General features: G+C 43.0%; 1 protein-coding gene across 4 annotated transcripts in view; it reads right to left on the bottom strand.

Annotated features, from left to right (window-relative positions):
* GALM (galactose mutarotase) overlaps positions 1–25,460 on the bottom strand; it is a 103,271-nt gene that overhangs the window by 42,895 nt on the left and 34,916 nt on the right. For all 4 annotated transcript variants that reach the window (XM_072409127.1, XM_072409128.1, XM_072409124.1 and 1 more), the window contains 4 exons: positions 11,389–11,595; positions 9,567–9,648; positions 7,347–7,488; positions 7,036–7,210 (listed from right to left, as the gene is read on the bottom strand). In XM_072409127.1, the coding sequence (XP_072265228.1) occupies positions 7,036–7,210; positions 7,347–7,488; positions 9,567–9,648; positions 11,389–11,595 (606 nt within the window). The remainder of the gene's footprint in view (positions 1–7,035; positions 7,211–7,346; positions 7,489–9,566; positions 9,649–11,388; positions 11,596–25,460) is intronic.

The following is a 25,460-nucleotide window of genomic DNA, read 5'->3' as shown; positions in this document are numbered from 1 at the left end:
TAGAGCTGGTTATTGGACAGGCGGCAGCATCAGTAACAGCAGAAGAAGGAGGCGGTGGGCCCTGAGATGTAGTGTGGATGGCATTAGTAACTAGCATTTAAAGTCAGGTACTAGGCAGCAGCAGTAACAGCATGATTCGAAGGCGGAGGGCTCTGAGACTGACTATGGACGGCATTATTGTCTGGCATCTAAAGTCAGGTACTGGGCAAGCAGCAGCATCATTTACAGCAGGAGGAGAAGGCGGTGGGCTGAGAGGGAGTGTGGACGGCGTTAGTTTCCGGCATCTAAAGTCAAGTACTGGCAAGGCGGGAGCATCATTTACAGTAGGAGAAGGAGGAGGAGGTGGTGGTCTCTGAGACAGCGTCTGGACGGCATTATTGTCTGGCATTTAAGGTCAAGTACTGGGCAGGTGGCACCATCATTTACAGCAGGAGGACATGGTGGGCTCCGAGATGGAGTGTGGACCCCATTAGTTTCTGGCATCTAAAGTCAGGTACTGGGCAGGCAACAGCATCATTTACAGCAGGAGCAGAAGGCGGTGGGCTGAGACTGAGTATGGACGTCAATAATTTCTGACAGCTAAAGTCAGGTACTTAGCAAGTGGCAGCATCATTTACAGCAGGAGGAGATGGTGGGCTCTGAGATGGAGTATGGACGGCATTAGTTTCTGGCATCTAAAGTCAGGTACTGGGCAGGCGGCAGCATCATTTACAGCAGGAGCAGAAGGCGGTGGGCTGAGATGGAGTATGGATGGCATTAGTTTCTGGCAGTTAAAGTCAGGTACTTGGCAGGTGGCAGCATCATATACAGCAGGAGGGGATGGTGGGCTCTGAGACGGAGTATGGACGGCATTAGTTTCTGGCATCTAAAGTCAGGTACTGGGCAGGCCGCAGTATCATTTACAGAAGGAGCAGAAGGCGGTGGGCTGAGACGTATGGACGGCATTAGTTTCTGGCTTCTAGATTTGGGTACTGGGAAGGCGGCAGCAGTAACAGGCAGTAGGAGGCGTTGGTCCCTGGTACGGAGCGTGGACCACATTGGAGGTTGAGGCCATAAACTCTATGGACATTGTAGAAGCTGTATCTAGCTGGGACATTAATGGATTAACGAAAATCACAGTTTCCATAACTACTATGTAGTGAAACCACATAAAAGGTAACATACTTGGTGGAATACGTGGGGAAATACATACATTTTTTATCATTTGTGGATATCTAGCAAGTGCTATCACAGTTAAATATATGTATTTGTCTCACATAAATACATACGCTATCTATCTAGCAAACAGTGAAACACTCTACCTATCTGAGTACAGTAGATTTCAGGACTGCACAAATACAGTACAATCCAACAATCCATCTGACTAATAGTGTGAGTGTGACACAGTCTACCGAAGTAAAGCACTTTTTTTTCACTTGACAAAGAAAGCAAGCCAAGCAGCACAGAAAGGTTGTGATCCTATCAGCAAATCTCTGTCAGGAGTGGTAAATGCAGGCATGCCTTGGCCTATGGCTGCCTGTGTGGCATGCAGTCGGCTGTCTACCACAACAAAGTTGTCACGTTTTTTTAGAACAATTTTTGGCCAATAGGTTGTTCGTAGGTCGTTCGTTTCTAACAATAATTATTGGACGTGTGTACGCAGCTTTAGTCTACACAGACTGTTTCCACAGCGTTTAAGGCTTAGACTACACAGACTGTTTCCCCAGCGTTTAACCAGAGGCTTTTAAAGCCCATGTTTGAAGTTCCCATGCATTCCAATGGGCTAATTTACACCAGGACGTTTCGTTCAGGCAGTGTTTTTGAGCGTTATCTTAAACGTTGCTTGCAACGTTTAAAAAATTAAATTGCTGAATAAACGCGGGAAAATGAACTCAATGGAGGCTTTTTCAAGCATTTTTAAGCTTTTATAAAAGCTTCCATTGAAAACAATGGGGGCTTTTATAAACGTTTTTAGCAGGACTTTGGGATTTGGAAGCCCCCTTTAATAAGGAGACTCCCAGATCTCCACCACCCCACCCTGGTGAATGAGTACAGTGGTACATAAAACCCCTAACTCATTCCCTGAAAGGGTTAAAATATATGTAAAAAATAGGACGAGGCTTTAATGGTAAATTATTTTATTAAATGTGTGTTTATGTAACTTTTTTTTTTACAGGTTATGCCAATGACAGGATGATTTCCAGGGCTGCAATGAGCACAGCCTTGGAAATCCTCCTGACAGTGAGGGATCACCAGGACGTTTCCTTCAGGCACGTTTTTGAGCGTTATCTTAAACGTTTCTATTGAACTCAATGAAGGCTTTTTCAAGCGTTTTTAAGCTTTTATGAAAGTTTTTATTAAAAACAATGGGGGCTTTTATAAACATTTTTAGCAGGACTTTGGAATCTGGAAGCCCCCTTTAATAAGGAGACTCCCAGATCTCCACTGCCCCACCCTGGAGAATGAGTACAGGGGTACATAAATCCCCTTACTCATTCCCTGAAAGGGTTAAAATATAAGTAAAAAATAGGTCAAGGCTTTATTGTTAAATTATTTTATTAATGTGTGTGTGTTTGTGTAATTAAACTTTTTTTTTTTTTTTTTACAGGTTATCCCAAAGACAGGAGGATTTCCAGGGTTGCAATGAACACAGCCCTGGAAATCCTCCTGACAGTGAAGGATTGCAGGGCACTAGGGGTTAAGTGAGGACAAGCCTCTCCATTCACCCCTAGTGCTCTGGCTGAGGTTTTACATTTCTCAGCCATTCAGCACTAGATATGAATGGGCGGACTTGTGCCTATTCATCTCTAGTGCTCAGTGATTGGCTGAGGAAAGGGAAATCCTGATGATGCTTGAGCTGTCATCAGGGTTTCCTATTTCTCAGCCAATCACAGAGCAGTAGAGGTAATGAATGGAGATACGTATCTCCATTCAACCTCTATTGCCCTGGTATTGCCTGCGGTTACAGCTAATTGAAGGCACGTGCTTTCAATTAGCTGTGACCACAAAGTTCCCACGGTCCAGGAATCCCACAATGACATTATGATTCATAATGTCATTGTCGGATAACCTGTAAAAAATAAAAAAAGGACAAGTTAAAATAAAAACACATACAAATAAATTCATTTAAGATTAATATTTATTTTTTTTTAAACATTTTTTTCCCGAATTTTTGCTGTCGAATCCCGTGTTTTTCGGGTCGGGTCTATCCGAATTCGAACAGCCATATTCGGGTCGAATATAGGGACAACCCGAATTCGAACATCAACACTATTTGTTACCTTCACAGGGTCCATTTCAAGAGTTACAAATTGGCTTCACACACACGCCAAAGGCTTCCAATGGATGTCAGATAGTGATTACAGATAGATTCAGCAGATGGGTAGAAGCGTTTGTTGTCAGGAAAGAAAATGCATGGACAGTAGATAGGATACTAAGCAAGGAGATGCCCAGTGAGAATAAGCTCAGACAATGGCATGCCCTTCACTTCTAAAGTCACCCAGGAGATTTAAAAAATGATGAACATAGAATGGAAATTACACATCCCATATCACCCCCAGAGTGCTGTAGTAGAAAGGATGAATAGGACATTAAAAGACAAACTTAGTAAAGCAACTGGAGGGACATTCCATAAGTGGGACCAATATTTACCAGCCGTACTAGCAGAAAAAGGAATGACACCCAATCCAGTTAATAAGCTATCCTCCTTGATGTAGTGTTGGTTTAAGCTCTGCACAAGCACAAATCCTTGGATCCGCCCTTTGGACCTCTGGTCACCGTGCAAGCCATCACTAGAACAGCCGTACTGACCAGTGGAGGGTCCACCTGGATACACGCTTTAAGAGTGAAGAAGGCACCGTCGATCCAGCGCCAGGATGATGCGTCTTGATCCACAAATCCCGGATGCTTGTCTGCAGTTTTGGAGCCTTGATGGTCATATTCTGCCTTGTTTGGGTCACAACAACTTGCCTCAATCACCCTCACCCTCGGTCACCCTCACCGTAGCCTAAAAAATGACTCTACCCTGTCTATGCACCCGCGAGGATTTGAGTTTAGTGACTGGATTGACCTCCGTGATAACATATGGGAACGTGCCAAAGAAATATTTCTCCTGCCAAAGAAATTTATAAAAGCTCTAGATTTTGCCTATCTGATATGCATAGTACTTAAGATATGTTAACATCTTGTTTGATTGCTGTCTCCACTCCACTCAACATACTGTTTAGAGTCTTTAGCAATATCTACAATGACACTGATGTTACTGAAAGTGTTATACGTTTGCTTCATAACCCGTATAACATCTGCAACAACTGTAAAACCTAGGATTCTCTGAAAAAATGTATGATATTTACACATACTATAAATATTACCCAGGGAGATGTATGTTACCGTATGACTTGTAACCCCTCTGAAATATCCCACTGTAGAATGACAGTACTACGAAAAATCACTCAGCTTCCTCAAGTTATGTATGGCCAAGAACCTGAAGCTGTCCATTTGTATGTAAAAGGAACAAAGGTATGAGGCCAAGTAGTTATCCTTTTTGATAAATAGAGGGAAATGTAAGGAGCTGAGGAATTTTGCGGAGTCTTGAAGTTAATTATTTTTGTGCTTTTGTTATGTTTTGTAGATGGTTGAATTATGTTGAAACTAGCTGTACTCTTTTTATCAGTAAACTAACGTCCGCTCCCCCCTTTTTGCCTTGAAACTCTGCCTTTCCTCCCTTTGGCTATTTATCTGTTACCTTGGAAAACCACAAGGACATTTGTCATGTCTGCTAGTTGTCTGTAGTCATGTGATCATGCCTTTGAACTGGTAAATAAGTTGTGTGCAAACAATAAAGTTGTGAGAGTGATCTAATACACATTAAGTTGTGTCATTACTCACTCTACCAGCACTGTAAACAAAAGCCATCAGAGAAAGCAGGACAGCTGATCAGGGATCAGAGTAGGAGACCGCCTGAACAGGAGGAGTGTAGCAAGGTGAGCAAGTAATCTATTTTCCCCCGCCAGATAGGGTAGGAGAATCTTTGGTAGGGATTGTATCCTGTGACACAGGCATATACTTGCAAGAGCCCCCTCCCCTCCATGTTTTGGGAGCTGAGACTGCCTGGAGATAAGCTTGCATAGGAGCAGGGTTGTATGAGCCTGCGATCTGGAGAGCTGGGATCAATGAGAACACTGGCTGGAGATTCTGAGGGTGAATCACTCTCCCACCCTCTCTCTCTGGCTTCTACCTGAGCACTGTGGCTGACTGTGCGCTGCCAATATGTGCTCACGAGATGTAGCTATTTTAGACTGAAGCCTCGGTGTCTGAGATTGGAGATTCCGATCTTTGAGCCTGCCTTCTGACTTGCCAACCATGCTGCACGTATGCCTCGCATGCAGAGGACTTCCCCCTCCTCCTTGATGTCCGTGACTGGCCAGTCTCTGCTAAGGAAGGGCTGCGTTAGTAGCTGGAGGGTTGCCGCATGCTTTATGCTGCGTTGCATGTGCACTTTCCAGATGTAATTTTTTATAAAATGGTTAAAAAAAGTTTAATCTGTTCATAATTTGCCTTCTCAAACTCTTAGGTTTTAATTAATATATTGTTTATGACCTTGTGCTATCATCACTACTTCTGTACTTTTCTTTGCAATGTAGGCAGATCATAGCTGGTCAGAAGAGCCAACATGGTGCTGTATATAGCTTACTGAAAACATCACTGTACCTTGACTTAGTACTCACAAGAGCCATAACCCCTAACACAAGCAAAGGCTGGCTCTTAGGGGTAGCCATACAAATATCAAAATTCTCTCATGGCTGCATGTCAGTCTAGAGGAGTGGGTGGTCTTCAAAAGGCCAAAATACATGTGATGTTCTGCCTTCATTACTGAAAGAGCTGAAATCCAAATAATGAAATGTGTGCTTGGCTCAAACATGAAAAGCACCAAATAAGTTTTTAGGCAGTTAATAACAGAGTTTCTTGAATGAGAAATAAAAGAAAATGAATGAGAAATGGTATGATAACATAGAACAATTACACGACACAAATTACAAGTTTGGAAAAAACCCCACCAACTACTCCTTACCCTAACCTACTGCTCTTTTCTGTTCTTTATTCTGTCCCCTTATGTTTGCATTCATGTTTGGCAAACAATCATATGCAAATCATACACACTACACACACACTCCATCTTCATTGTAGATTCACCCATTGTTTTCTCCACCCTGCACTCTATGCAGTAAACATTTGGTATAAGGACACTAGATACAATGACGGACACTAGTTACAATGTCTAGCAAATTTTTAGTTTTGCCTTGACAGCTGAGAATACCTGCTATGTTGGTCTGGTTGGGCATTGCATTATCATTGAATTCTTAGTAAATTCCACCATAGTGATCTTATTATTATTAAATCTATTTAATTGTCCCTATCCATTTGCTTTGTTGCTTGCATTGCGCAAACACCATTCTAAAGCTACGTACACACATGCAATTCTTGTCGTTGGAAAGGATCTTTTAAGATCCTTTTATGAAAAATTTGACCTGTGTACGTAGCTTAGGGGACAAATATATCCTCCAACTCACTTGCCCTAGGTTCTATGCTAGCTGTTCTTCATGGACACTTTTGTGACACGTGTCTCCGAATGATTGGGTTAGATTTTTTGTTAACCTTGCTTGTCAGGAATCCTTAACCTCAAAATATGATGGCTTCACGCACTATCTGCAATTAATTAAGAAATTATCTTGTCTGATACAGTGGGCCATAAAGATATGACAGGAGGTGGGACTGAACAAAGGTGATTGATAGGCGCAAACCTGGCGAAAACTGGCAGAATAACAGAGTCTGCAGTTTAGCTCTCAGCTCTCAAAGTGCCAGCTTGGACACACTATTCCTCTATTTGATGAATATTGTGAAGTGTCTTTTACAATGATGCATAAACCAAGAAAAAAAATGAATTACAAAATTAGCAGTATTGCTATCAATGATACTGTTTTAAACATTTTAATAAACAGTAGTCCAAGCCATCGAAATGAAAATGTGAAATAATCCCTAACATAGTGGTGAAGTTACCTTATTTACAGCATCTGGCCATGCCTGCGTTTCCAGACAAAATGCTGAATGCTTTCCATATTTAGCACCACCTTTTCCCTTTAGAGATCCATCTAAAAAGTTAGCTGTGTAAAGCTGCACTCCAGGTTGAGTTGTGCGAACACTCAGAACTCTGCCACTAGGGTTGTGCCATACCCTGTAAAATATACTTCATGTTACTTTTTATTTTGTTATTACTTTTAAATTTTGTTAATAGCAAAGTAAGTTGACAAAAGAAGAAACACAGATCTACAAGGAGGATAGCATCAACAGAAAACAAGAAAAACTCCCACCTTGCACAGGTCTGTTGTCTTTTTGACTCTTTCAAGCAAAAATTATGGTCAAACCCACTTTCTTGCAATTTAGCAATCTGGCTCCCAAGAATAACTGGTTTCCTTAAATCAAAATATGTTCCTTCAACTGGGTTTATGTCTCCTGTAAGAATCACCATAATCCAACAATAAAGTACATGCTTTTTGAAATTGGAAAATTTTGTAAGAAACTATTAGATTGATGTTATTTTTATTGTTTAAAAAAGGGCTCTGAAGGTAATGTAAGTCATTTAGCAGCTGCCATTATATGTAAACACTTCATGTAATTTACTTTTAAGTATATCTGAAAATCACACAACTGAGACAAAATGTCCTTATCTGTTAACAAAGCAATGCAATTATTTTTAACTAGTCTTGTAACTGGTAAAGAACTATTAAAAGACCATAGACTTCACAGATGCAAATGGATATGTGCACATCTTTACTTATTCGATTTTTTGCTCCTGTGAGCATCTGGTATTTGATAGTGCTTTATCTCAGATTTTGAGTTCTGCTGTGTAGGGAATACAGAAGGTTCCTTCCTGTTCTGTAGGCATAACAGGAAGTGGGAGGAAATATCTTTTTTCACAAGGACAAGCGCCCCATTGAAGGACTTCTTTATTTTTGTTCTAGTGACAATATTTAAATTTTTTCATTTAGTGGTAATAGTTCAAACTCCCAAAACTCCAAAACCCTGCATGCATATGGTGCAGCAATAGCTTTGTCCCCAGAGACAGGAAGTGTAGAAACTACAGAGCATGATCATCTCTATAACATCCAGGGTGTTTTTTAGTCCACAGAGAAAGCAATGCTTACCGATAACAGTCAACAGTCTGCAGAGGCAGACTACACTTGTTACTCCTGGAAACAGGTATTTTTTATGAATTACTTCTCATGTATTGAACAGATAAAAAAAACTATTTTATTACCCAAGTTACATCTAATAGACAAACAGTAAGCAAGATAGATTATTAGGGCTTACATACATTGTAAGTAGGACTTCCAAATTGAAAATGTTTAATACGGCTGAGAAAAACAAAATTTATATATGTATTGTAATACGCAATTTCTGACTTCTGGCACAGACCGTCTCAGTGTGTATATATATAATTTTATATATATATATATATATATATATATATATGTAAAATTTGTGAGTACAATATTGTTATTGTACAATAAAGGAAATCCCGACACCTGTGATGAGGGATATGTCCTACATAAGGTCACAAACCGACGGGAAGTTAAGTAGATTACGTGACCTAAATAATGCTATAAGATGAAAACACATGAAAGCCATAACACAAGATTTAAAAACTGATGGTTGCATGTGCAAACAAGTGAATAAAGCAGCTTGCTGAGCGGAAGGAAAACACACCTGTTTTTTTGGTACCAGTTTCCTGCAAAATGCTTAGCGATTTCGGCTGCTGTTATAGCATAACAGTACTGCAGCTTTCTGCATTTGTAAGTCATGATAATATATAACTATAGTTTATAACTTTACTCTGTTAGCAGAATGGAAATTTATGAAGATTATGGTTAGATTAACAGTCTGGGTTACCTTTTGAATTGCGTAACTCCATATGAATCCCTTGACTGCTAAACTGTCAACGTTTTGCAGGTGTTAGGTTTTCACTCACCACAAATTAACCTGTTGCTGGTTAGTGGATTGCTGGAGATGCACGTCAGCATTTAGAGACCTAAACCCCTTTGGTTCCACAGTTTACATAAGCGTTATTAATTTATTTTGTTACATTTTAATTTAAGGTAAATATAAAGCCTGTTCAGTGGTTTTGTAAAGCAAAACAGTATTTTATCAATAGCATTGTGCATTTGTGAAATAGAGGAACATGGGACAGACTGGCAGACTGAATATTTTATCTTTATTACATACAGCCAGCAGGTAGTTAATTTAAGGGCATGTGATAACACTAGGAAAGTGATTTACTTCCCAAATAGTAAAAGATTAATGCTCTGTTCATTGACTACACAATAAAGCTCAATTGTTAATAACAAACTAAATATTGAATAGTAATACAGAATAGCTAGATTACAAAACAGCCCTTTTTAATCATGTTTTACCAGTTCGATATTATAACCCAGCACAGCAAATCCAGCAGAGTGGATTTCACATTTTTTGCTCTGTATTGGCGACAACCCTACTTTACAGTATTTTCTCTAAAGTAAGGGGTACACTATTACCTGTCGGTATCATTGTGTCATCCACAGGAAGGTAATGATCAGCATCAATCGAAATTTCATGGTCATATATATTTTCTGAACCCTGAAAAAATTCACCAAGGATTAAACAAAAACACAAATTAATAGGAAAAAGAAAAAATAGAAAATAAATAGCATATAGACATCAAAACATAAGAAAATAATCTTAAATGTCCCAAGAAAAACAATAATCGAAAAACAGAAGAATATGGTTGCAAATGAATGTGTTGCCAGGTCAGATGCATGGAAAAATACCTTATCACTATATTTCCAATAAAATAATATTATAGTTTTGTATATAGACTATAGGTATAGGGACTTTAGCACATCCTAATATTGTGTCTTCATGGAAATAATGTCTAATATAACTGGAAAATAATAAGGCTTGTCAACATTTATGGAAAAAGCAAAAGGACAGTAGATTTTAACTTTTAATATTTTCTTTTACATGTTTTCAACTACTGGGTGTTTAATGTGATTACATGGCACTAGTACGATTTGCAGGAATAAAAATTTGCAACCTTCTTGTGTCTATTTCTAGTGAATTCAACTGCTTCAAACCACCATTAACCTCTCCAGTGGTAACCCCCAGTGTGACTCAGGGTAAAAATGAGATGCTGAAAGCGGTAACCCCAAGTCACACACGAGGTAGCTAAAACAATCGAAAACAATGATAAATACTATGTTACTACGTCCTTGTTCGCGATCCCTGTCCTCTCGCATCCTCCGGCTGGCGTCCTCTGCATCTGACGAGTCACCCGGGAGTTCCAGGTTACGTCGGTGAATGTGGCCCTTGCGTTGGGGGAGTGGCAGTAATTCAAATTGTTTTGTTTTCCATTCAATACAAAATAACTGTACTGAATGCAATACAGTGGATTTATACGTCTAAAAGCAGTACATTGTCCTTCAATAAAATAGATTTTTCAGTATAATATAATAGTATAATACTTATTTATTATTTTTTTAATTTAAAAAAATGTATTTTTAAAAAAAATATATATATATTTTTTTAATGTATTTAATTTATTATGTTGACATAATTTAATGTTTCAAACTTTACTACTATTATATTATACTGTAAAATAAATTTTCATGAAAAACAATGTACCACTTTTAGACATATAAATCCGGACAGAAATGAACTGCCAAAGGTTAAAAGTCTCTAAAACCAAAATACCATACTACTTACAGACATTTAAGTGATCAGAAGCAAATTAGGTATGTAAGAGAACATTTTTTTGGATAAAACAGGGAAGAGTGAGACCCTTTATCAAGCTTCATCATTGCTTTTGGCTTGGGAGATTTTTCCCTCTGTTTGTTCTGGTGACCATTATTACAAAGAAAAAAATGTACAAAAATTCAAAACCCTGGAGTTTTCATTAACGCAAGGGATTAGGACATTTTTTTATAGTGGGAACACCTGTTCCTGTGGGCATCTCTTTGAGATGGGAATTCTTTTTACTTTTAAAGAATTTTCTTTGTATAGTACTTTAATATCAAGTAAAAATGATTCCATTGGTAATTGCAATTGTTAGGGGAAGGAACATTCCCGCTGTGCAACTCCCTGACAAATCTAGTGCCGTGGAAGTAAGAAGAATTCAAAACAACCTTAGAATGCATGGAAGTGTGTTTATATATGTTTTTAGTTTTTTTTTTTTAGTGCAAAACTACGTGTTTTTTCAAAACGTCACTGCCCACATTTATACATATTAAGAAGAATTTGTATGTTTATAACAATCAAGTTTTGATTTACCACATGTTAAGAAAGACTTTTTACATAGTGATACAAATGACTGTTTCTTACCTGGCCTGCCAAATTGAAATATGAGTGATTTGTTAGATTAACAGGTGTTGCCTTACTGGTCCAGGCCTTATAATTCACAACCAGTTCATTGCCAACAAGTGTGTAAGTCACCAAGACCTTTAATTCCCCAGGGTACCCTTCCTCTCCATCATCACTTGTGTATGATAATTGGACACCATTTTCTACAACCTCTGGAGTCCAGAGTACCTTGCAATAGAGAAATATAGTTAAACACAAAAGAGTAAAATATATATATTTATATATATATATATATATATATATATATATATATATATTGGGAGATCGCCCGTAGCAAGGGGGGTGTTTAAAACAGGAAACAGTGCCAGCAGGTTAAAAGTGCATCAAGGGTTTTATTCACTATTTCCACACAAAAACAGGCAAAATAAAACAAACAGCAAAAAATAAAGCCTGGCCACTTGGCCACTAACTCACTGTTAGTTCCCTTAACTAGCAATCCAGCCCAACCTAGTGCTGTGCAGGACTCTAAGGACCTAACCATACATCTTTTGCAACAAAGACTGTGGGCCAAATTTATCAAGCAAAATCGGTTGGCCGGTCGCGCATCCGTATTAGCGAGCTGAAATGCGAAGCGATCGCGCTAGTCATCAACTGGATGAGATCCCGGCTAAAGCCGCGCAGCATCGGCAGCTTTACACTGGCGAGCTGGCATCAAAAGTCACTGTTCCCCTAAAAAATCATCCTTTCTAATGGCACACATATCACCCTTAGCCCTAAAAAAAATGTTTGCGCTGTTAAAATGTTTAAAACATTTATGTGCGCCAAGAAAAAAGCTTATTTTAGAATCACTTATTTCTTTTCTGTTAGGCAAGAGTTAACCGAGTTCAACTCCTCTCCATAGGTGCCTATATAAAAGCTAACGATGCCTTGTCGGATACGTGTGAACGAGCGCGATGCTGCGGGCCTGACATCGCACAACTCCTTTATATTTTTTTTCTTAATAAAGTCACAAGCGCGCACACGTTCTTTTGTTTGCTGATTACGTATATGTGTGTGTGTATATATTTATTCCTATCCTACAATAATTATAAATAAAAAAAAATATATATATATGGTGTCGAAACCCTGTGATTTATTTGGCCAGCTGTTACAATATATATTTATATGACTAAAATATAGCTCTTCTCAAAAGTAAAGTGGGTTTTACAATAAAAATACAAATAATCTTTTGATTATACTACTGCCTAATATTTGTTCCAGACATTAAACCTCCTTACACTTAGATTTTACAATTTCCACCACCTCCTCCTCCCTGGAACCAGCTATTAGTGTTGGTGTTCGAATTTGGGTTGTCCTTATATTCGACCCGAATATGGCTGTTCGAATTCGGATAGACCCGAAAAACACAGTATTCGACGGTAAAAATTTGGGGAAAATAAATGTAAAAAATGTGTTTTAAAAAAATACAAATTAATTTTAAAGTTATTTATTGAATGTTTGTGTTTTTTTAACTAACTTTTATTCTTGCAGGTTATCCCAAAATGACATTATGATTCCCCCGGCTATGGAGCCGTGGGAATCCTCCTGTCATTGCAGGATCTCCAGGCAATATAGGTGATGAATTCATTACCTGTAGTGCCCTGTGTTCTTGGATAGAGAAACTCTATCCAAGAACACAAAGAACTAGTAAAGGGCTGCAAGAGTAATCTGATTGCTCTTGCAGCTCTTAGAAGACCCTAAAAAAAAGCTGAATTCTTGCACCATTGACTTCAATGGTGCTTGAATTCGGCATTCGGTCACCTGGACAATTTCTCACTATGAGATCGAATAGCTGTTTTATACTGCAGTTTCTTTTTTTTGGGCCTGTGGAAGGTTCAGTCAGATGTGACCACGTAACAAACAAAGTTGGATAACATTTAAGATACCAGAATGTATTTCTGCATTTCTGAAAACCATGTGTACATGTTTATATTAAAAAAAGATGAGAAGAGTATGAGACAATATTGGGCAGAACTCATAGTCACTTGGCCTCAGTCTAGTAACAGGAAGCTAAAAAAACATACGAGATCAAGGCTGTGTGAACAGATACACAGTTATGTGAATAGATTGCCTTAAATCACCTGATTGCTTTAAAAGTTTCCATCTTTGATTTTGGGTTCAGTTGGGCTTTAAGTCACACTTTGTCACTAATGTACGGTACTTTGCATTAGGGGTGTTCATTCAAAATTAATGTGATGCCAACACACTATAATGTCCAAAAAAAGTACATGCACCGTTTTTGGCATCACAGCACTTCACAACACATAGTAGTGTATAACTATATGTTGTAGTCTGCTGCAAGATATGTGCATTGCAGCTGCAGTGCCTTAGTGTTTCGGGGTGCCAATCTAGATTGTTGGCATTGTTATATGATTTACTGCAACACAGAAGTGTGAATTGGACCTTTAAAGCGGAACAATCATCAAAATTTTTACGTCATATAAAAGGGTAGATAACCCTTTATATAGGGTAAAAATTATCATTGGTAAAGACTGAATGGGAGTGCAGAACCGTTGAGTAGAAGAGCGATCACATAGAATACAGTGCCGTTGGGGTTTATTGGCAGATTTACAGACCAATCACAAGTCAGGTACATTAGTGACAAAGTGTGACTTAAAGCCCAACTGAACCCAAAATCAAAGATGGAAACTTTTAAAGCAATCAGGTGATTTAAGGCAAAGTCAGGTAACTCATCGCTAACATTCATAAAATAGATTCTATATAGACAGTATAGACAGACACAAAATTGAGGGCGATTCTTTTTGGCCAGTACCTGATCAAAGGGATTTTAAAATAGCTTTTAAAGCATAGGGGTGGGGGTCATAATGTAATCAAAAGATCAAAAGAGACCTACTCCTTAAGGTTAAAGGATCTTTAAAGACCATGGGCAGGTCCTAGTGGTCACTGTGGGAGCAAACAATGATTCATTAATTTAAATAAGTTGAAACAAACAAAAAGTTTGTTACTTTAAAAGACTTATCTGGTCCCTGTAAATCAAACATGTGTAACAAGTTCATTCCCTTACTTAAAAGGAATGCAAAATAAGCTATTTTACATAGTAAGCAGCCAAGTATGGCATAGTTTATTGCCTTGCAAATAACCACAGGAGTCCTCTATTAAATAAAATACATATAAAAAAAAGTGAATGTCACGCTTAGAGAAACTGGACCACTAGGGGGTGCTATGGCTTGCACGGAGGTGGTGTGAGCCCTGAGAAGTGGCCCCTGTGCCATTGCTCAGGGCCATTCCAAGGCGCAGAGTATAAGCAGTAACCAGGTTTTCTCCAGAGCCTTTGATGGTTAGGATGTTGCGCCGCTGGTTACTGCCAGGTTGCGGTCCTTGGGCCCAACAAGGAGGGCAAAGCATGGTACCAAATCACTAAGCAGAAGGATAGTCAAGGAAATCCAGGGTCGAGACAGGCAGCAAGCAAGAGAGGTCAGGTCACACGCCAGGGGTCAATAGCCAGGGATCCAGGAGACAGACAGCAATGGCACAGGGGCCACTGCGGGCACAGGGAACACAGGAGACACTGGAAACAGCAGGAGGTACAGGTGATGCAGGGATATCCACAGGCAGACAGGAACAGCACAGGGAAGTTGTCTGGGAACCAACAAACTGGACAATGAAGGGTTAACACAGGAGCTGGTCACAGGAAACACTGGATTAAGCAGCAGGTGTACAGGAACTAGTACACAGAACTAGGGAGCTCAGCACTACTAAGACTTGTTGCAAGAACACAAAGTGCAGTTTGTGAGCCTAGCTAAATAGCCAGGGTTGATCAAGAGCCTTCTGATTGGCCAGCAGATTGGACAGAATTGATAAAGCTTAGAAACAGAGGCACACCCAGCTTCAGAACTGCAAGCATGCACAGGCGAGGGATGCCTGCGCTTTAGTGAGGAAGAGTTAAGTGTGACATTACCCCCCTTTTAACAGGAAAACGAAGGTAAAACTTCTTGGCAAGAAGAGGTGCAGACACATCTGTAGCTGTTACCCACGATTTTCTCCTCAGGAAGAAAACCTTTTCAATCAATTAGGTACATTAGCTTTTTGCGAGAAAACTTGGAATCCAGAATTTGATTGACTTCATATTCCCGAAAAGAATCAGGTGCAGGAGTAGCCAGCGGAGAGGGACGAGAAAAGCGGTTCAGGACCAATGGCTTAAGCAGAGACACAAGAAAGGCATTGGGCAGCTTGAAATGTGAGGGAAGACGTAACTTGTAGCAAACTGGGTTAACCTTGACAGAAATGGCATAAGGACCGATGAATTGTGGAGCAAACTTTAGAGAAGGCACCTTGCAACGAATGCTCTGTGTGGAGAGCCAGACTTTATCCCCGGGTTGCAAAAGAGGCACCTTGCGATCAACACCGAACAGCAAACTTCCTGTAACGAGACACTGAGTGCTTTAAGTGCTCTGAGGTTGAAGCCCAAATACGGTTGAGTGTGGGTACATCGGCAGAGCAGGGTATAGGAGACGGAAGGGGAGGATCTTTGTTGTTGGCGATGAAGAATAGTGATTCCTTGGTTCTGGTGCAGACATGATTATTATGAGCAAACTCTGCCCAAGGTAGCAGAGTCACCCAGTCATCATTGTGAGCGAATACCAGGGCTCGAAGATTTTGCTCCAAGGACTGATTGACTATCTGCCCATTAGTCTGCGAATGATAGGCTGAAGAGAATTCTGCAGAGATGTCCAGGGATTTGCAGAAGCCTTTCCATAAGCGGGAAGTAAACTGAACCCAATACTAGTGGGCATACTGTGAAGTCTAAAAAATTACCAAATGAAGACTGGCACAAATGCTGCAGCAGATGGTAGAGCTGGGAGAGGTACAAAGTGGGCCATTTTAGAAAAACGGTCCACGACTACCCAAATAACCATACAGCCATCAGAAGGAGGGAGATCCATGATAAAATCCATGGATAGATGACACCAAGGTTCTGAGGGAACAGGTAGTGGAAGGAGTTGGCCTGCAGGGGCACCGGTGGCAGGCTTTGTTTGAGCGCACACAGCACAGGCCTTGACATAGTCCATCACATCCCTATGAGGAATTAGGCCACCAATACAGTTGATAGAGAAATGTGAACGTTCTATAAAAACCTGGAGGACCAGAAAGTTTGGAGTCATATACCCATCGTAACATCCTGAAGTGAAGTTGAGGTGGGACCAAGGTTTTACCTGGAGGAATAGCGGATTCCTGGAGAGAGGTCAGGGCTAGGCTAGAGGGATGATAAATTCTGGCTCCACAGCAGTCTCGGAGTCCTGTGAGTCAAAGGAAGTGAGAAAAAGCATAAGCACTTGAGTTAACAGAACCAGGTTTGAACACATTGATAAAATCAAACCGAGAAAAGAATAAAGACCAACGAGCCTGCCAAGGGTTGAGGCGGCGAGCTGATTACAGGTACTGGAGGTTCTTGTGGTCAGTAAAAATAGTGACCTTGTGAGGGGAACCCTCCAAGAGGTATTGCCATTCTTCCAGGGCTAGCTTGATGGCTAGGAGTTCCCAGTTCCCAATGGAGTAATTCTTTTCCACTAGGAGAATTTCCTTGAGAAGAAGGCACAAGGGCGTCGGGCTCCAGTGGGGGTCTGGAAGAGAATAGCTCCCACTCCGACCGAGGAGGCATCAACCTCAATGGAGGGCTTGGTGACGTTTGGCCGAACCAGAGCTGGGCCAGAAAGAAAAGCTTCCTTTAAAGAATGTAAGGCCTCAAAAGCCTCAGAGGGGCAGATCCTTGGGTCCGCATCCTTCTGAGTCAGAGCCATGATGGGAGCTACCAGAGTGGAGTAATTCCTGTTGAACTGTGGGTAATAACTTGTAAATCCCAGGAAGCGCCGAGTAGACTTAATACCGCAAGGCAGAGGCCAGTTGGAAATAGCTGCAACCTTTTCCGGATCCATGGAGAGGCCTTCTTAAGAAACAATGTAACCCAGGATGGGTACCTGGGGAAGTTTAAACAGGCACTTCTCTGCCTTCGCATACAATCCTTTGTCTCTGAGCCGCTGTAAGACCAAGCGAACATGTTGTCTGTGAGTAGGCAAGTCTGGGGAAAAAAACTAAATGTCATCCAGGTAAACCACAATACAGATGTATAAAAGATCAGGAAACACCTCATTCACAAAGTGCTGGAAAATGGCCGGGGCATTGTAGAGACTGAAGGGCATCACAAGGTACTCATAGTGGCCATCACTGGTGTTAAATGCTGTTTTCTATTCATCCCCTTCCTTGATCGGAATTAGATTATATGCACCTCGGAGGTCTAGTTTGGTGAAGATCTGTGCACCGCGAAGACGGTCAAAGAGCTCAGGAATGAGTGGCAGAGGGTAGCGGTTCTTTATGGTAATGGAGTTTAGACCGCGGTGGTCAATATATGGCCAGAGAGTCCCATCTTTTTTCTGGACAAAAAAAAACCCTGCGCCTGCAGGGGAAGAGGTCTTGCGTGTAAACCCCCTCTGCAAATTCTCTTTGATGTATTTAGTCATAGTCTTGGTTTCTGGGAGACTAAGGGGATACACTTGACCTCTAGGAGGTGTGGAATTCGGAATGAGGTCTATTGCACGTAGGGCCTGTGAGGAGGTAGCTGCTCAGCATTGAGCTAATAGAACACATCCTGGAAATCCATATACTGAGTTGGAATGGAGGAAGCAACTTCAGGAGTGGAGAAAGCAAGAGAACTGGTAGGCATGAGCTTGGCCAGGCATGTGGAGTGACAGGAGGGACCCCAGGCCAATACCTCAGGAATAGTCCAATCAAGCACAGGAGAATGCAGTTGAAGCCATGGGAGTCCCAGGATAACTGCAGAGCTAGCTCGAGGAAGAACAAGAAAACTTATGACCTTGTGTTGAAGCACACCAACAGATATTTGTATAGGTCTGGTCTGAAAGCAGATCAGTCCACATGACAAAGGGGTACCATCCACTGCAGAGATTTGCAGAGGCGGAGATAATGGCTCCATAGGCCAACCACATTCCTTAAGAAGGGTGGCCGAAATGAAATTCCCAGCTGCTCCGGAGTTAATGAAGGCCTCAAGGGCTAGTGTGGAGTTGTTGTGGTGAAGCTGGATGGCTATAGAGGGTCGCTGACTGGAAGAGAGAAAAGAGTGACCTAGCATGCACTCCTCAAAGCATGCTAGGCGCTGAAGTTGCCCGGTCTCTGTGGGCAAGATTTGACAACATGCCCCTCCTGTCCGCAATAAAGGCAGAGACCAGAAGTGAAGTGCCGGGCCCGCTCCTGTAGGGATAACCTTGATTGGCCTAGCTGCCTTGGTTCTGCCTTGGAGACAGGGGGAAGAGGCCGCTGAAAGGAGGGTGCCAGTCACGGGACAAAGGCTTTGCGTGGGCGAGATCTCTTCTGGAAACGCTCTTGGAAGCGAATGTCTATCTGGATGGCCAAAGAGATCAGATCATCCAGAGACGAGGGAATCTCCCGACCAGCCAATTCATCCTTAACGTAGTCAGAAAGGCCTTGCCAGAAGGTGGCATGGAGCGCCTCATTGTTCCAAGCGAGCTTAACTGCCAAGGTCCAAAATTGTACTGCATACTGACCCAAAGTAAGCGACCCTTGGCAGAGACGCATAAGTGCGCTGGCTGCAGAGGAGGCACGCGCTGGTTCATCAAACACCTTTTTGAGGAGTCTCAGGAAGGTTTCAATATTGCAGGTAACTGGATCCTTCCTCTCCCAGGGTGGGGATGCCCATGCCAGAGCTTCTCCAGACAGCAAGGAGAATATGCCACCTTGGCACGGTCAGTGGGGAAGTTATGTGGTTGGATGAAGCCACAACAGGTCTTAGGGTCCCCAGAGAAATGCTGTGGAGGTGATAAGTTAATTGTAGAGGCCACTGTGATGGCGGGAGGCCTAGACTGGTAGTACAGCCGGTGCACTGGGAGAAACAAGTAGTTGATCCAGACAAGCAGTCAATGCATGATGCTGGCGAAGCACCAGGGTTTGGGTTGCTTCCTGGGCGTCAAGCCTCTGGCAGAGTAAATGGTTGGGGCCTGCTGAGGTCTGGGAGGGTGTAGTCATGGTTCATGCAAACTCTCACGCTCAGAGAGACAGGACCCTAGGGGGTGCTATGGCTTGCACAGAGGTGGTGTGAATCTTGAGAAGGGCCAAGACACAGAGTCTAAGCAGTAACCAGGTTTTCTGCAGACCCTCTGATAGTGAGGATGTTGTGCCGCTGGTTACTGCCAGGTTGCGGTCCTTGGGCACACCAAAGGTGGGCAATCATTGGTACCAAATCACTAAGCAGAAGGATAGTCAAGGAAAGCCGGGGTCGAGACAGGCAGCAAGCAAGAGAGGTCAGGTCACATGCCAGGGTTCAACAGCCAGGGATCCAGGAGACAGACAGCAATGGCACAGGGGCCACTGCGGGCACAGGGAACACAGGGGACAGGCAGACAGGAACACAGTAACGTTGGCTGGGAACCAAACAAACAGGACAACAACGGTGTGGGAGTTAGCTTGACAAAGGGTAGGCAACTAGCAGGACTGGATGCCACATTAGGGTTTTATTGAAAAAACACAACAACAAAATTATCCCAAAAGAACGTCAGCCGGTTAAAGATCAAACACATGAGCACTTATCTTCAGCTGTCCAGTGTTCTATAACAGTCTGTTTTCAAATAGGCAGAAAAACCCAGAGTCACCTTGTGCAGAGTCTTCTTTCTCTCTCTCTCTCCCTCTCTCTCTCTCGGGAGGAATGTTCTCAAGTCCTCTCTTGTCCAGCAGTGGGGTAATCTCTGGATGGACTGCTGGAACAGCCACACCACGAATTATAGCACTGAGACCAGCAACTTGTATGGCACATATTTGCCCTCTATAACCTTCCCTACTGGTTGCCTACATATCCCCCAGTGAACCCTTGATAAAGCATCAGCATTGATATGATGCTTCCCTGCTCTGTGCTCTACCACAAAATTAAAGTCCCGTAGCGCCAGGAACCACCTTGTCCCCCTTGCATTGTTCGCTTTATTTGGGCACATCCACTTTAAAGGGTCAGATACCAACCGGAACTTCCTACCTGCCAAATAGTACCGTAGAGCCTCGAGGGCCCACTTTATAGCCAAATACTCCCTCTCCACAATTGAGTAGTTTCTCTCACAGGAGGTGAGTTTTCTGCTCAAATATATAATGAGGTCCATTTACCTCCTGTGACATTATTGCCCCTAAACCAACCTCTGAGGCATCGGCCTGGACAATAAACTCTTTTGAGAAGAGTTTATTTTGAGAGCCAATCAGCACAGGCTGACTGCACAGGGCTTTTTTAAGGTCTGGAAATGCCTTTTCCGCCTCCTGAGACCACTTGACCATTACTGACTTTCTCCCTTTTGTAAGGTCTGTTAATGGTGATGCAATGGAGGCAAAGTGTGGGAAAAATCTGTGGTAATAGCCAACAATCCCCAAGAACTTGTTTTTTTTTGTCAGAGGCTGTGGCCAATTCTGAATTGCCTCCACTTACCTGTGGTCTTATTGTGCCCTTACCTACAATATACCCCAGATAGCGAGCCTCCTCCAACCCAATAGCGCACTTCTCAGGGTTAGCAGTAATGCCAGCTTTCCTAAGAGAATCAATTACTGCCTGTATCTTACCTAGATGTTCTTCCCAGTCTGTGCTAAAGACCACAATATCGTCTAAGTATGCTGCTGAGTACCTTTTATGGGGCCTCAAGACCCTATCCATCGATCTCTCCAAAGTGGCGGGTGCCCCTTTTACTCTAAAGGGCATCCTTCTATATTGAAAGTGCCCGTCTGGGGTGGAGAAGGCAGTCTTTTCTTTTGCCTCCTCTGATAGGGGAATCTGCCAGTATCCTTTGGTGAGGTCAAGCGTGGTAATATACCTAGCTGGTCCCAACCTTTCAAATAACTCATCTACCCGAGGCATAGGATAGAAATCCCATTTAGAGACTTCATTTAGTCGGCTGAAGTCATTGAAGAACCGCCAGGTCCCATTTGGCTTGGGCACCAATACATTAGGGCTGGACCAGACGCTTTTGGATTCCTCAATAACCTGCAGATCTAACATACGCTTTACCTCTTCAGAGACCGCTTGTCTCCAAACCTCCGGGATTCTGTATGGTTTATTGTTTATCGTTACCTTGGGGTCAGTGACTATGTCGTGCTCAATGACATCTGTAATGCCTGGCAGGGCCGTAAAAATATCCCTGTTCCGTTGTAGAAACTCCTTGCTTTCTTGTTTTTGGGGTTTGGACAGGGTGTCACCTATTGCAACCTTTTTAATATCTGCATAGGAATTCCTTTGGGGTTTTATGGTCGCTACCAGGGACTCTCTATCTTTCCAAGGTTTGATTAAATTCACGTGATAGAGTTGGATGGGCTTTCTCTTCCCAGGCTGATGGATTTTATATTTACTTCTCCAACCCTTTCTACCACTTTAAAAGGACCTGGCCACTTGGCCAGAAATTTGCTTTCTACCGTGGGAACCAGCACTAGTACCCGATCACCAGGGTTCAACTGGTTCACCCGGGCTGCTCTATTGTATACCCTGCTCTGGGACTCTTGGGCCTTTTGCATGTGTTCCCTCACGATGGGCATAATACTGCTGATGGGATCCTGCATTTGAGCCACGCGCTCTTTCACACTTCTGTACGGGGTAGCCTCACTCTCCCATGTCACCTTGGCAACATCCAGCAAACCCCTTGGACGTCTCCCATATAATAACTCAAATGGGGAAAAGCCAGTGGAGGACTAAGGGACCTCTCGGATGAATAAACATGAGATATGGCAACAGACAATCCCAGTCCCTCCCATCCTTTTCTACCACCCTTCTAAACATTACTTTTAAGGTTTTATTGAACCTCTCCACGAGGCCATCTGATTGGGGATGATATACAGAGGTTCTTAGCTGCTTAATTTTCAGTAATTTGCAGAGATCTTTCATAACTTTAGACATGAAAGGTGTACCCTGGTCAGTCAGTATTTCTTTTGGTAGGCCAGTTTGGGTATATACATGAAGTAACTTCGAGCAATGCATTTGGAGGAGGTATTCAGCAGCAGAATTGCTTCAGGATACCTGGTGGCATAGTCTAGCACTACCAAAATATACTGGTGGCCTCGGGCAGACTTTACTAACGGCCCCACCAAATCCATAGCTATTCAGTCAAATGGGATTTTAATTATCGGCAGGGGAACAAAGGGGCTCCGAAAGTGACTCACAGGAGCAGTTACTTGGCAGGTTGGGCAGAACCTACAAAACTTTTCAACCTCTTGGTAACAAACCGGCCAATAGAACCTTTGCAGGATTCTTTCCTTTGTTTTTTCGGTCCCCAAATGACCCCCAAGTAAATGAGTGTGAGCCAAATCAAGGACCATCCTTCTATAAGGTACGGGTACCATCAGTTGCTCCATAACTTCATCACGCACCTTAGTAACACGATACAGTAAATAGTTGCTTACAGCAAAGTGAGAAAACCTTTGATCAGCATTAGACTCCCGAGGTATCTCATTCAGCACAGTTACATTTTCCCATGCATGTTTCAGAGTGGGGACTGAGCAGTCCCGATCTTCTGTGACACTTCCAAGTCCGGTACATTCTGCTCAGGGTTAGATGCTTCACCCTCATCCCCAGCCAATACTGCGAGGGGAAAACTGTCCGATACATCCGTGGTCACCCCTACTGCATCTGTTCAGGCATCCTCCCTAAGGGAACTGAGCTGAAAGAAGGTAAACCTGCAACAGGCATATCAATACAGTGGGGCTGAGACCAGAGTTCCCAGAATAACGGAAAATCACGTCCCACGATCAATGGATGTATTAAGTCTGGTACCACACCCACTTCATGGGTCACTGTCCCACAGCCAGCGGATAATGCTTAGTGTCCCCATAAATACAAACAACCCCCACTCGCCTTTCATGGATTACCAGGTCATGAGGTACGGCAGCTTGTAAAAGGGTGACCAGGCTACCAACAGGGCCAAAACACTAACCCTGTTTACCTGGAAATGATGTTCCTGGGGACCTGGCTCCTGTAGGGGTGTAGCACTGCAGACAGGACGAGCGACCATAAAGAAGCGGCAGGTGGCACCACACTCCATTGGCTCCTCCAGTGTGCTGCCATATGCCCCAGTTTCTGACACTTCCAGCAACACACCTCAGCTCTGCCTCTGAGTGGGGCATCAAAATGGACCATCAAACCTCTTTCCCCTGGGGGGGCCACCCAGGCTTGGTCGTCTGGCTTGGTTCTCCTGGTCAGATGCAGAAAGGGCTTTGAAGTTGGATCTCTGTAAACGAGCACCCGAGGATCCCACGAACTGCTGGGGTTTACTTTCAGGCCTCAGACAGGTCCCTGTAGTCGTAAACCGCTCAACAAGTGACACCAACTGATCCAGTGTTTTGGGGTTTCCTTGAGCAACCCATCAGTGAATGTCCGAAAGAAGTCCGCTCACATAGCGGTCGAGGACGATTCGGTCGACAATGTCTGGGGGACTCAGTGTCTCGGGCTGTAGCCACTTGTGCACAAGGTGTAGCAAATCAAACATTTGGGAGCGGGGTGGCTTATTTTCCTCAAACCGCCAGTCATGGACTCTGCAAGCCCGTACAGATAAGGTGACTCCCAGCCGGGCCATGATTTCTGCCTTAAGGATATTATAGTCTTTGGCCTGCTCTGCCGTTAAATCAAAATATGCCTTTTGCGGCTCCCCACTCAAATAAGGCACCAGAACCTCAGTCTATTCAGCAGCAGGGGGTCTCTCCCTTTCCACAATCCTTTCAAACACCGCCAGATAAGCCTCTATGTCGTCATCTGGGGTCATTTATTTTTTGCAAGGCACGGTGCACTGCCTTTTTTCCTTTCAGAGTCCCAGATAACTCCTCCATATTCCTTGACTGAGCCGACACCCTCTGTCCCAGGACCGTGACCTGTTCCAGCAACAGACGGTTGGTTTCCTGCTGGGCAGCACTGACCTGCACCAAATGCTTTGTTAGCTCCTCCATGGCAGGAGCCTCGCTGAACAGCAATGTAGCAGCCTTTATCCAGGACATAAGCAGGTTACTGAGTCCAAAAAACAAAAATGTTTGCAGCCGTTACTCTTAGCAACCAGTATACCCGCATCCTCCACCATATGTGGGAGTTAGCTTGACAAATGGTAGGCAACTAGCAGGACTGGATGCTGCATCCGGGTTTTATTGAAAAAACACAACAACAAAATTATCAAAACAGAACGTCGAACTTCCGGTTCCGGCGCCCCGCGAGCAGGCAGCATGTGAGCCTGGCTCCCGCTCGCCTCCGGGATTCCTATCTAATGAGCCGGCACTACCTCCGCTCTCCCGCCCGCATCTCACCCCATACTCACCAGCGTGTGGATGGATCGATTTCTGGAGCCGTCCTCTTCTTCTAAACAGCAGGACGCCATGGGGAAGAGGGATAAGATCCGCTCTACCCCCTCCAAGATGGCCGCCGCCTCCTTCCTTTCACATGCATCCAGCGCTGCTGATATCCAGGTACAGTCTTCTGATCTTTCAGAGAGTTCTCAACCTGAAAAAATAGCTGATGCTGTTGCTGCCCTGCTAAAACCAACTTTACAAGAGGCCATTGATGCTGCAGTACAAAAATGTATGCAATCTGTGCGGAAGGATTTAAAGGAACAGTCACATAGATTAGATAATGCTGAGCAACGCATTACATTAGTTGAGGATGATGTTACCTCTGCCAGAATTACTTTATCTACGCTAGAAACCAAAGCACAAGCATTGCAGGATAGAATAGAAGATTTAGAGAACAGATCCAGACGTAATAATTTGCGCGTAGTGGGCCTTCCGGAGAATATTAAACCAACGCAGCTGCACGATATCTGCTCTACAGTATTACCTAAGCTATTGGGCCTTTCCTCACCCTGTAAAGTGGAGCGTGCTCACAGGTTGGGTCCAGCTCGTGCTGAAAGATCTAATTCCAGACCGGTACTGGTCGCCTACTCCTACTATGCTGATAGAACCCGCTTGCTTCAAGCTTTTCGGAACCAACGCAAACTGCAATATGAGGGTGCCTCTCTGTTACTATTTGCAGACTATTCGGCAGAAGTCTCGCGCAAACGGCGCAGCTTCCAACG

Source organism: Pyxicephalus adspersus, chromosome 4, assembly GCF_032062135.1.
Source record: "Pyxicephalus adspersus chromosome 4, UCB_Pads_2.0, whole genome shotgun sequence".
NCBI lineage: Eukaryota > Metazoa > Chordata > Amphibia > Anura > Pyxicephalidae > Pyxicephalus > Pyxicephalus adspersus.
The sequence above is the reverse complement of the archived record's forward strand: the minus strand, read 5'-3'. Positions and strand labels throughout refer to the sequence as shown.